At 39.3% G+C, this 13,146-nt stretch overlaps 1 protein-coding gene and 1 long non-coding RNA gene across 5 annotated transcripts in view; both read left to right on the top strand.

Annotated features, from left to right (window-relative positions):
- Positions 1-13,146, top strand: part of CERKL (CERK like autophagy regulator) — a 141,030-nt gene that overhangs the window by 116,664 nt on the left and 11,220 nt on the right. For all 4 annotated transcript variants that reach the window (XR_015148595.1, XM_086361184.1, XM_086361176.1 and 1 more), the window contains exons 5-10: positions 1,644-1,786; positions 10,623-10,697; positions 11,431-11,608; positions 11,688-11,747; positions 12,694-12,719; positions 12,815-12,923. Coding sequence is in view for 3 of the 4 variants with exons in the window: in XM_086361184.1 (XP_086217310.1) it covers positions 1,644-1,786; positions 10,623-10,697; positions 11,431-11,608; positions 11,688-11,747; positions 12,694-12,719; positions 12,815-12,923 (591 nt within the window). In the remaining variant the exon portion in view is untranslated. The remainder of the gene's footprint in view (positions 1-1,643; positions 1,787-10,622; positions 10,698-11,430; positions 11,609-11,687; positions 11,748-12,693; positions 12,720-12,814; positions 12,924-13,146) is intronic.
- Positions 4,044-5,764, top strand: LOC147378678 (uncharacterized). Its single transcript, XR_015148609.1, has 2 exons — positions 4,044-4,113; positions 5,127-5,764. It is a non-coding gene; the product is annotated as an uncharacterized LOC147378678 (long non-coding RNA).

Genomic DNA, 13,146 nt, shown 5'->3' with positions numbered 1-13,146 from the left:
TGTTCTCAGCCTCAGGATCCACCAGCTTCTGGAGCTTCCTGAACTTAGGGAACCAGGAATCTCTGCTGATTATGCCTTGTGGGCTGTTCTGTTTGGCAAAAAGAATTTTTAAATATATCGAATGCTAGTTGTTAATGTTTATAAGTTAGGAGACTTACCCCCAAAGCAGGTCCTGTGGCTTCCCTAGAAAAATCAGAAGATGCAGTCCTCTAAGCCTGCCTCCTGGATGATGCAGTGGGCTGGAGCCAAGAAACTGCTTCTCATTTAAAAGAGCAGACTCTTCTGCTGCAGGGCCTGGGAGGTCGTGGGGCATGGCACCTGCTTTCAATAGTACAAACTCTTTACCTTTGGGTCAGTTGATGTGATTTTTATATTTAATGTTATTATTTTTTAAATGTTTGGCTATGCTGGGTTTTTGTTCATGTGTGTGGGCTTTTCTCTAGTTGTGGTGAGCCAGGGCTACTCTCTAATTGCAGTGTGCAGGCTTTTCTTTGTGGTGGCTTCCCTTTTTGCAGAGCACAGGCTCTAGGGCAAATGGGCTCAGGAACTGGGGCTCCCCGGCTCTAGGGCACAAGCTCAATTGTTGTGGCTCACTGGCTTAGTTGCTCCGTGGCATGTGGTATCTCCCTGGATCAGGGATCCAACCTATGTCTCCTGCATTGGCAGGTGGACTCATCACTGAGCTGCCAGGGAAGCCCGTTATTTTACATCTTTTAAATACAAATGACTATGACAAAACCTCTGACATTCTATATGACTTTCATGGATTCCCACCTCCCCCCTCCTGTAGTGTACTTATGGTGAGGTCCTAAAAAATTTTAGTACTGACTAGAGCCAAAGGCTAGTAACACTAACTTTACAAGTTCAGTATCGCAGTAATATCCAAGAGATAAAAACCAGTTCATGTTTGCAATAGACATTTATAACTAATGATAATTAGTAGTTCCTTAAATTAAAGCTTTATATTTTACATGATTTTTATTGCTTTTCAGAGCTTTTATTGTCTTTTCAGAGCTATATTGAAAATTAGCAGGGTTTTATGCTTTTGGTTGTGTTAGTTAAATGAATTTCATTGACTTATTAACATAAACAAAATAAAAATAATATGCTTTGGGATATTAACAAAGCAAAATTCAGGTCAGATGTGAATTAACATGTTCAAGTGTTTTAATGCCTCTTGAAAGTGAAAAGTGAAAGTGTTAGTTGCTTAATCGTGTCTGACTCTTTGTGACCTTATGCACTGTAGCCCACCAGGCTCCTCTGTCCTTGGGATTCTCCAGACAAGAATATTGGAGTGGGTAGCCATTCCCTACTCCAGGGGATCTTCCTGATCCAGGGATTGAAACTGGGCCACCTGCATTGCAGGCAGATTCTTTACCATCTGAGCCACTCATCTGACTTTTAGACTGTATGTTCGAATATTTTTTGAGTTGAACCATAATAAAGTTCAGCTAATGTCTTCTTGTAAACTTTATCAGTACAGTGCTAGTGTCTTCTTATCCATTGACATATATTGAAATATTTGAAGCGATGAGTAATTATGCAAATATAATATGTAAGATTAATATTTTAAAGTCTACATTTCACAAATTATTACCAGTTATTCTGATGTCATTCATTCTTTGACTTAATTTCTTTTCCAGTGTGGTATGTGTTGGTGGAGATGGATCTGCCAGTGAAGTAGCCCATGCTTTGCTTCTTAGAGCCCAGAAGAACGCGGGGTTGGAAACAGACAGCATCCTGACTCCTGTCGGAGCCCAGCTTCCACTTGGTGTGATACCAGCAGGCAAGGGAGGGCCCCTGGATTTGCCAAGTGAACCCTCTCCCCCATCTCTTCCTGTATTACTCTCTAACCTAGACTGCATCACACAGAGTTAAATGCACAGACTTTGAGTATGAAAGATCCACGCTTGGCATCTCTGCTAGCACGTGTGAGATGGTGCCCAAGTTATTTAATTTCTTTGAGCCTTATTTCTCTAAATAAGAGAGAGATAACACACATGATGCCCCCTTCATTATGAGGTTATTGTGGTATTAAATTAGAGGTATATTTGCAGAGTTTAATATAGTTAAGCAAACAACAAATGGGACTATTATTCTACCTTCCCATATAAAGGTTTAATGATCATGCAGTTCCAGATATGAAATTTCAAAATAGGGCCACTCCAGTCAAGCTGCTTATAATTCCATATGGGATAAAATGTAGTAACTCAATTCCCATAATTGAAGGATAAACAGATAAGTTTGAGAACGCCAAAAGGATTCATCCTGACTGTTCTATCTCCATCAGCTAGAACAGAATGTGACACCATGAACGCTTAATAAGGTTTATGTGCATAAATGTAAAAAAATTATAGAGCAAGTGGCACTTGAACGGGACCTAAAAATAGGTAGGATCTGGCCTGAAAGATAAGAATACATTATTTTCTTGGCTGCAAAAATAACAAGTGGCAAGGCAAAATCCAGGAATGTGAAAGAAAAGACCACAGGCCATTTGTTGGGTGGTACTGGTGTCAAAATGTGTCTAAACTTTGGTGGTTTCTGGATGCCACAGGAAAGGGTCTGAATTGCTGTTAGGGAACAATGGGAGGTTTAGACAAGGGAGCAACCTTCTGGGAACCTGCTCTAGGAATAAGCCTGATTAGGGGAAGGGAGGAAAAGAAAGTGGAAGTGAGTCAGGGAGAACAGCCAGAGCAACACAGGCATCTGGAACAGGCAACAGCATCTTTGGCAGGTTTGTTACATTAATCTAGTCCTTGACTTCCCTGGTGGCTCAGACAGTAAAGTGTCTGTCTACAATGAGGGAGACCTGGGTTTGATCCCTGGGTCGGGAAGATCCCCTGGAGAAGGAAATGGCAATCCACTCCAGTACTATTGCCTGGAAAATCCCATGCACAGAGGAGCCTGGCAGGCTACAGTCCATGGGGTCACAAAGAGTCAGACATGACTGAGCGACTTCACTTTCACTTTTTCCTCCCAAATTATTATTGAAACAAACAATAGTGAAAAAGGTGAGATTTTTTCATTTTAAAACATCACATATTATCATCTCCATAAGAAGAGTGGAAACAATTACAGTTGATCCTTGATCAATATACAGTTGGCCCTTCTTTTCTCTGCATTCTCAAATTCAGCCCACTGGGAATAGGGAATCGGGGTCGATTCCCAGGTTGGGAAGATTCCCTGGAGGAGGGAATGGCAACCCACTCCATTATTCTTGCCTGGAGAATCCAATGGACAGAGGAGCCTGGCAGGCTACAGTTCATGGAGTCAAAGGAGTCAGACACGACTTAGGGACTACAGCACCACCACCATCATATTCACTGGGCTTCTCTGGTGGCTCAGCAGTAGAGAATTCTCCTGCAGTGTGGGAGCTGCAGGAGATGTGGGTTCCATCCCTGGGTCAGGAGGATCCCCTGGAGGAAGGCACAGCAACTCACTCCAGTATTCTTGCCTGGAGAATCCCATGAACAGAGGCGCCTGGCAGGTATAGTCCATAAGGTCACAAAGAGTCAGGCACAGCTGAAGCGACTTAGCACAGCATGGCATAGTATTCACAACGGAAAAATATCCACATCGAAATGAATCCACTGACTTCAAACCCATGTTGTTTAAGGGTCAGTTGTGTTGTTTCCTGTGAAAATAGAAAACAATGCACATGGTTGAAAAAGAAATCAACTTTCTATCCATTCAATAACCAGAGTCAATTAGTGTGGATTTTAGTATATTTGTATTATCAATCGACAAAGAATAGGAGACATACCAATGCTCTTTTAGAGGAAAAAGTCCTTCATAAAAACAATAATTTAAAAGGAGAGGGTTATAAGGATATATCCTTATGATTATAAAACCCGTTAAGAAAAATCTGTGAAAATAAACCTTTTAGGTAGACAATAACAAAATGCATCAATTCAAAAAGATGCTTTGGAAGCACACTTTGACCTTTCTGTGTCATTTTAGGAGTATGTCTATAATGGTGGAACTTTCCCAACCTTTTCCCTTCGGGCAGAGTGGATATGCTTAGCTCACTGTTTCTTTTCCATAGTACTTACACCCCTGAGGTCACTCATTCAGTGCTGTACATCAGAAGTGGAAGGATGGGTGTCTCCACAGGTATGCATTTGACATCAAGTGAATAGCGAGCTAGAAACAATTCTGGTTATGCTTACTTTTTAACATGCAACTCAGATTTTATAGAGGAATAGCATTGAGTTTTATTATCATCATACTTTTTAAACATATTTCTGATTTTGAGAGCATTTTCCAGATACAGTGGATATGATCGATAGAAATGGCATTTGAATACTTTTTGTTTAGAAGATACAGCCTGTTGTCAAAACTTTAGTGATTGTATAGAAGTTCCAGCTTATGGATTGCATCTAATAGGAGGAAATCATGTGCAGGATGTAATTAATATGAGGACTCTATGTCTGGTCAGGGCTTTGTGGAGACTGGGAACAAGAGCTAGGCAGGAAGTTTCTAAGCTGAATGCAGAAGATGGTCTGCCTTTGGAGCCATTTGCCTCCTGGAGAGAGATACCCAGAGGGAGCGTGTTTAGTAAATTACTCCACTGAGCCAACAGACTAAACCACTGAATTATGGTCAGACTCAGATGGATCAGATGTGGGAAGCCTGTATTTGAACTACTGGCCATTAGCAATGGTGTTTGTTGCTATGGGAACTGGTGCTAAGGAACTATACAGAGAGATTCCGATTAAAGGTATGAGGGGGAGGATAGAGAAAAAAGCCAAAGAGGACATAAAAATAAAAAAGCAATCCAGTTGATGTAAAACAAGGCTCAATCCACATACTGATGACTGGGAACCATATATTCCTATAGAATTCATAAATCATACATTCCAATTAATTTAAGGAGAATAAAATATTGCCAAGGGACTGTTAATTTCTATGATATTTTAGGCAAAGAACCGAAGTGTAGGTGCAGTTTTCGTGAGAATTTTAGATATGCTTGACTAGGAAGTCATTACATCACATTTATCTGTTTGGATGTGGGAGACATTAATGGCTTTATGAATATTCATGATGTCTGGTTAATTAAGTTAATTGTTCTGCAGAAGTGCTTGCACTTCCAAGGACAATTTTTTTTTTTCTTTTTGCCTCCGTAGTTTCTGCCTGGTTCTTCCATCAGTCATGCGTTAGATGATCTGCTGCTTCTGTCCTTACTCGTTGGATGTGGCACATTTTAGCAGATTTGGGGAGGTGGCAGTGAGTAAAGTTGCTGGTAGTGTTAAGAAAAACAACTTTTCAGGCTAATTAAAATGTTTACCTCGAGGCAGAACATTTATAGCTTTTGTGAGAATGCTAAAATTACATAGTTTTTATTTATGTGAGCAGCATGTTCTTTTGGCATGTAGATATCTTTTTGGATGGAGCACATTTTGTTTCAGGAAATTGTACTCTTTTAGATTATTCAAACAAAAATATGAAGCAATCTACAGTTTTATAATTTTACATCTACTTTCTTCATCAACTTTCCTCTTAAATTCAGAGTGTTAAAAAATAAGTTCTTCAGGATTAAGGTATAGCTTAAGCAGAGTAGAAGATGACTAAAATGATTTTCTGACTTCTGGTCATGTCTGTTATCATTGCCAGGTTCAGTGGAATTAAAGGAAAGTGGCAAAGTTGCAAAGCCTGAGAAGACAAAAAAATAAAAAGCAATCTCTAGCTTTCTAAGAGGATTTGTGTTTGGGCATACTTAGCATACTTCAAACTCAAGGGAATAAATGGTCTTTATTTTTCTTGAGTCATGATATGTGTCATTCTCTACTGCACATGACAACATTACATTATGTTTTTAAATAGTCTTTCTAGAGGAATGCTTTTATGGCCTGCTCCTAATTAACCATGGTAATGGAGGAAGTATGTTTCATAGAGTACTGTAATCCATTGATAATCTTAAATATATCACTCTAGTTATGTAGCCTTCTCCAAAACCTTCAACATAATCTGGTTGGGAAGTAAAATGGATTGATTTGTTTTTGCTTCCCCCTACCCTCACCTAGTCTAGATTAATTAGCAATTAGAGGTCCAAAGGCAGCCTATAGAGGGTTAAAGGATCGTTGGAAAGGCCTAGGAAACAGTGTCAGACTTTATTTTTTGGGGCTCCAAAATCACTGCAGATGGTGACTGCAGCCATGAAATTAAAAGACACTTACTCCTTGGAAGGAAAGTTATGACCAACCTAGATAGCATATTCAAAAGCAGAGACATTACTTTGCCAACAAAGGTCCATCTAGTCAAGGCTATGGTTTTTCCTGTGGTCATGTATGGATGTGAGAGTTGGACTGTGAAGAAGGCTGAGCACAGAAGAATTGATGCTTTGGAACTGTGGTGTTGGAGAAGACTCTTGAGAGTCCCTTGGACTGCAAGGAGATCCAAACAGTCCATTCTGAAGGAGATCAGCCCTGGGAGTTCTTTGGAAGGAATGATGCTAAAGCTGAAACTCCAGTACTTTGGCCACCTCATGCGAAGAGTTGACTCATTGGTAAAGACTCTGATGCTGGGAGGGACTGGGGGCAGGAGGAGAAGGGGATGACAGAGGAGGAGATGGCTGGATGGCATCACTGACTCAACGGATGTGAGTCTGAGTGACCTCCAGGAGTTGGTGATGGACAGGGAGGCCTGGCATGCTGCGATTCATGGGGTCTCAAAGAGTTGGACACGACTGAGCGACTGAACTGAACTGAGGTGATTGACAGCTGGTAAAGATCCACTGAGGAACAGATTTCTGGACCACTTTTCTCAGACCTTAGAGTGCATAAAAGTTACCTGGAAAACTTGCTAAGACATGGACATCTGGGCCCTACTCCCAGCTACTCCCTTTCCAAAGGTTGGAGGTGGAATCCAGAAATTTCCCTTTTTAATAAGCTCTAGCAGATAATGTTGATGCAGCTGATCCTTGAACCATAAATTCTGGAGAAGGACCTCTCCTTATATTATACATAACCTGAAGATCTTATAAAATGCAGACTATGACTTGTTAGGCATGGAATGGGACTTCACAATCAACATTGTAATAAACAGGGAGATGTGGCCATTGCTGTTTGATTATGGGACATATTTTGAGTAACAAGGGTCAGAACATAAACTACCTTTTGATGAGTCAGTTAAAACCAGTTTACCAGTTGGTCAAGGTGGACATTTCTTTGCATTGGTATCATTAGAGGTGTGAAAATCTCAATGCTTAGGTAGGTACCTCATGATTATTATTGTATTGTTTGATAATGGCTGCACTGTCTCAACTTCAACTGAGAACCCAAGCATATATCCATTCAAAGTGACAAATCAAAGGGACCACACAGGAAAGTTTCTCATTAGCAAAGCCAGGGGACTAGTCTTTGCCTCGATAGCTATAGTGTGTATGTGCTTAGTCACTCAGTCATGTCCAACTCTTTGTGACCTGATGGACCATAGTCTGCCAGGCTCCTCTGTCCATAGGGATTCTCCAGGCTAGAATACTGGAGTGGGTTGCCGTGCTCTCCTCCAGGGGATCTTCCCAACCTGGGGATCGAACCCAGGTCTCCCGCATTGTGGGTGGATTCTTTGCTGTGTGAGCCACCAGCGAAGCCTGATAGCTGTAGTACACAATACATCCATGCTAGCACAGCTCTTGGCAGTTACTGGACTTAAATCAAGAAAAATGATAACTTCTTAATTTTAAATCCTTTTTACTCCCTGGGAATAGGCTAGCTGGTATTTTCCCCTTTGAAAGCAGACCTTTACCGCAAGATCTCAGACACATAAGTATTACAGGGGTGTGACTTGAGAGAGCTCTTCTTCTGTGTAGGCTGGTGGGAAAAATTCATATGGATCCTAAATTATCCTAGTGATACAGAGAAATCTGTGTCTCAATACAGATTCTTATACTGTGGCAGATACTATGGAAAGAAGTGTTTTCTTCATCTATGGTACAATATCTCAGATAATAGAAGAGACCCCCAACTTGGTTAAGAGCTTTGTTGTTTTCAGTTGCTAAGTCATATCTAACTCTCTGCAACTCCACGAACTGGAGCAGTTCAGGCTTCCCTGTCCTTCACCATCTCCATCTCATCCCCTTTCTCCTCCGGCCCTCAATCTTTCCCAGCATCAGGGTCTTTTCCAATGAGTTGGCTTTTGCATCAGGTGGTCAGAGTATTGAAGCTTCAGCATCAGTCCTTCCAATGATTATTCAGGAGTGATTTCCTTTAGGATTGACTGGTTTGATCTCCTTGCTGTTCAAGGGACTCTCAAGAATCTTCTCCAGTACCACAATTTAAAAGCATCAATTCTTTGACTCTCAGCCTTCTTTATGGTCCAGCTGTTACATCCATGCATGACTAACTGGAAAAACCATAGCTTTAACTATACTGACTTTTGTCTACAAAGTGATGTCTCTGCTTTTTAATACACTGCCTAGTTTTATCATAGCTTTTCTTCCAAGGAGTAAGCATGGTTTAATTTCATGGCTGCAGTCACCATCTGCAGTGATTTTTGACTCTTAAGAAAATGAAATTTGTCGCTGTTTCCACTTTTTATCTATTTGCCATGATATGATGGGACCAGATGCCATGATCTTAATTTTTGGAAGTCTGAATTTTAAGTCAGCTTTTTCAATCTCTTTTATCCTCATTAAGGGGCTCTTTACTTCCTCGTTGCTTTCTGCTTTTGAGTGGTATCATCTGTATATCTGAAGTTGTTGATATTTTCCCCAGCAATCTTGATTCCAGCTTGTGATTCATCCAGCCCAGCATTTCACATGATGTACTGTGCATAGAAGTTAAATAAGCATGGTGACAATATGCAGCCTTGACGTACTCCTTTCCCAATTTAGAACCAGTTCATCGTTCCATGTCTGGTTCTAACTGTGGCTTCTTGGCCTGCATACAGGTTTTTTAGGAGACAGATCAGGTGGTCTGGTGTTCCCATCTCTTTCAGAATTTTCCACAGTTTATTGTGATCCACACAGTCAAAGGCTTTAACATAGTCAATGAAGCAGAAGTAGGTGGTGTTTTTGGAATGCCCTTGTTTTATCTATGATCCAGCGGATGTTGGCAATTTGATCTCTGGTTCCGCTGCCTTTTCTAAATCCAGCTTGTACATCTGGAATTTCTCAGTTCATGTACTGCTGAAGCCTAGTTTGAAGGATTTTGAGCATTACCTTGCACAAAGAGCTTTAGAAAGAATTTAAAGCCTATCTCTTGTACTTTACAGTGATTTTATATTTTTTCTTAGTTATTATTTGGCCTTTTTTGTGTGTTTATGTGTTTGTCTCTGCTTTCCAGAGCCATCCTTCTACTGTTGGTGCTCTTTTTGGTAAAGAAGTTAGAAGCTTGTTTATTAAAGTTGGATGGGGCAGATTTTGATATAGCTAACACTCTTTCAGGTAGAAAATATACATTCACAATGGAAGAAGCTGTGAGCAAGTAGATACTATAAATTGTTTTCTAATTTTTAAGTTATTTAAAGATTAATAATTCAGTAGCCATCTGGTGTGCATCTATGATGTGAACAAAAATTTACAAACCTCCATGTAATTTTTCATTTAAACATTACATAGTGACATCTCTATAAAGTAAGAGCAAATGGTTAGTTTAAAATGAAATAGATAATTTGGACAGACTGATAATTAGAAGTGAAATAAATCTGTAATTAAAAAAAAAAAAAAACTTCCTACAAACAAAAGTCTGGGACCAGATGGCTTCACAGGCAAATTCTATCAGACATTCAAGGATAACTTATACCAATTCTTCTCAGACTCTTCAAAAAAATTGAAAAGAAAAAGAATACATTCAAATCAGTTCTAATGAGGTGGATGAAACTGGAGCCGATTATACAGAGTGAAGTAAGCCAGAAAGAAAAACACCAATACTGTATACTAATGCATATATATGGAATTTAGAAAGATGGTAACGATAACCCTGTATGTGAGACAGCAAAAGAGACACAGATGTAAAGAACAGTCTTTTGGACTCTGTGGGAGAGGGAGGTGGGGGATGATTTGGGAGAATGGCATTGAAACATGTATAATATCATATAAGAAACGAATTGCCAGTCCAGGTTCAATGCAGGATACAGGATGCTTGGGGCTGGTGCACTGGGATGACCCAGAGGGATGGTATGGGGAGGGAGGTGGGAGGGGGGTTCAGGATTGGGAACACGTGTACACCCGTGGTGGATTCATGTTGATGTATGGCAAAACCAATACAATATTGTAAAGTAATTAGCCTCTAATTAAAATAAATTTAAATTAAAAAAATAAAATAAAAGCATCCAAAAAAAGAAAGAAAAAAAAAAAAGAAAAGGAAGGAATACTCTTAAAGACATTCTATGAAGCCACCATCACCCTCATACCAAAACCAGACAATGACACCCCTTAAAAAAGATTACAGGCCATTATCTTTGAATTTAGGTGTAAAAATTCCCCACAAAATGTTAGCAAATGGAACGCAACAATACATAAAAAAGATCATATACCATGTTCAAGTGGGATTTATCCCAGGTTCACAAGGATGGTTCATCATACCAAATAAATCAACGTAACATGCCACATTAAGAAAGACAAATAAAAACCTCATAAAATGTTTGCTACACTGATCATCCACATTTTACATTTGATTTGGCAGGATCTACTAATGTATTGGCACATTCTCTCCATGGAGTTTCACATGTGGTAACTGCAACTTTGCACATTATAATGGGTAAGAATTCTTCCAAAGAAGTTCATGTTTTCTAAGGAAGATTATTTTATTTCCTCTAGACTTGCCAAGACAGCTTCTTTATCTCTCAAAGCAGAAAAGTGTTTGAGTAAAAACTGAAAATTTTAGTCAAAGTTTCACTATTTTGACTGATGATTTTTCACAATACAGGTGCTCTAAAGAGTAGAAAATATACTTTTACTATAATCTGGATAGGAAAAAATACAATGGTATTCAAGATCCCAACTGTATAACCAGCTCAAGAAAATCCATGTACAATATCAGAAACTGTTGTTTCACTATCAGAACTCTGGGACTGGTTATTAAAATTAAAAAAAAAAAAAGCACAAGAAAAAAATCTCCAGCCTGTGTCCCTCCACTAGACCTTTTATTATCTCTACTGATATAAAGCATATAAGCACTAATATATGCAAATCTGTTAAATCTGAGTGTACTTTGCACAGGTACTTCAACTTGACTTCCTTAGCAATGTTTCGTTTAAAAGAGCAGTAAACTGCAAAATGTACTGCTTTCTTTTTCTTCGTTTAGTACCTGAAAAAGCTATAAATGGCAGTTGCAGTCACTGTAGGTAAAAAGAGTGGAAGATAAAGCAGCATATTTATTACATTATAAAGCAGCCTGACACTTTCTTCTTCCATGAGTAAATGAATATGCTCTTCTGTGTTTGCCGTCTTGACTATATTTACTGACACGAATATTCGGCATAACATTCAAGGGCACATACAGCCAGTCGACGTCTGTACCTTCAGCACCATTGGCAAGTTTCTTCGCTTTGGGTTCTCAGCCATGTTTGGCTTTGGTGGAAGAGCTTTGGCTGTGGCAGAAAATCATCGATGGATGTCCCCTAACCAGCGGATGGATTTTGCTATCATGAAGGCACTGGCAAAACTAAAGTAAGTCTTTTTTCCTTAAACCCCAAATTTCATATCCCAGAGTCAATGACTGCTAAAAACAGGTTTCATTATGTTGTAGGCCAGAAGAATGTGAAATATCATTTTTACCATTTAACAGCTCTCAGGATTTAGAAGAAAGGTAAGTTAAAAGCTTCACTCAAAGTAATACAGGAATCTTTATCTATTTTTTTATGTAATAAAGTTTTATTAAAGTATAAAGGAGATAGAGAAAGCTTCTGACATAGGCATCAGAAGGGGGCAGAAAGAGTACCCACTTGCTAGTGTTAGCAATGAAGGTTATATACTTTATCTATTTTTAAAGCATAAAATGAAAGTGAAAGTGAAGTTGCTCAGTCGTGTCCGACTCTTTGCGACTCCGTGAAGCCTACCAGGCTTCTCTGTCCATGGGATTTTCCAGGCAAGAGTACCAGAGTGGGTTGCCATTTCCTTCTCCAGGGGCTCTTCCTGAACCAGGGATCGAAGCCCAGTTTCCCGCGTTGCAGGCAAACACTTTACCCTCTGAGCCACCAGGGAAGCCCCAAAACATAAAATAGTTTGATATAAACAGTGTATTAGACTTGGGATATTTGGTTGTTATTCTATCATATTAGTGAAGAATATAGAATCATGGAGTGCTACAGATACTATAAGATCATGTAGCTTGGCATTTGCCTTCAGAAGCAACTGTTCACTCCATCCCTCCATCTACCCATCCATTTATCCATCCATCTTTCAATTCAACAGCTGTTTATTGATTATCTGCTCTATGCCAGACATTTTGGACACAATGAGCCAATGAACAAGCAAACAAAATCCATAGTTTCTGCCCTCATGAGAATTTCTAGTGCAGACTAAAAACATTTTTCGAAGTCACACAAAGGAAGTGGTGTAGTCTTAAAAAAAAAAAACAAAACCAAAATCATTGTTACTGATAAATCAGAGAATCAAATAATGCAGTAATGGAATTGTTCACATATTTTTATGTACTGTCTAATAGCTATAATGTTGAGTTCTACAACCATCTCATGTTTAATAGATGCCATTTTTGTGTGTGATGTGTTTTTGTCTCTTTTGTTTTCTTTTAGGAGGGCACAAGGATATCCCAAATCTGGTGAGTCTGAAATTACCTCCCTGAGAACTGAGCCAGGCTCTGTTGACATTTTGCTGTGGTGAGGGAAAATAACTGATCCCTTCCATTGCCTTTAGATTGTAATGATCAGTGGCAAATGATCCAGGGTCAGTTCTTGAATGTCAGCATTATGGCAATTCCGTGCCAGTGTTCAGTGGCACCTAGAGGCTTAGCACCTAATACCAGGTTAGTAAGCATTTTTATTGAATTGTTGATACTTTTCTATAAACCACATTTATCTGTCAGAATAGCCAGCTAACTCTTGGCTAGCTAGAATATGATCAAGAGGAAGTCATCTTTGACTGTATAGTATTAGAGATTCTAAGGCATTTGTCATCAGAGTAGGCTGAGAACAACTGTTATACTGGAAAAATAATAACTCTGATGTTTTAATATCACTGAAGCTAAA

Source organism: Bos grunniens, chromosome 2 (assembly GCF_055505025.1).
Source record: "Bos grunniens cultivar Pamir isolate PY7600 chromosome 2, Bosgru_T2T1.0, whole genome shotgun sequence".
NCBI lineage: Eukaryota > Metazoa > Chordata > Mammalia > Artiodactyla > Bovidae > Bos > Bos grunniens.
The sequence above is the reverse complement of the archived record's forward strand: the minus strand, read 5'-3'. Positions and strand labels throughout refer to the sequence as shown.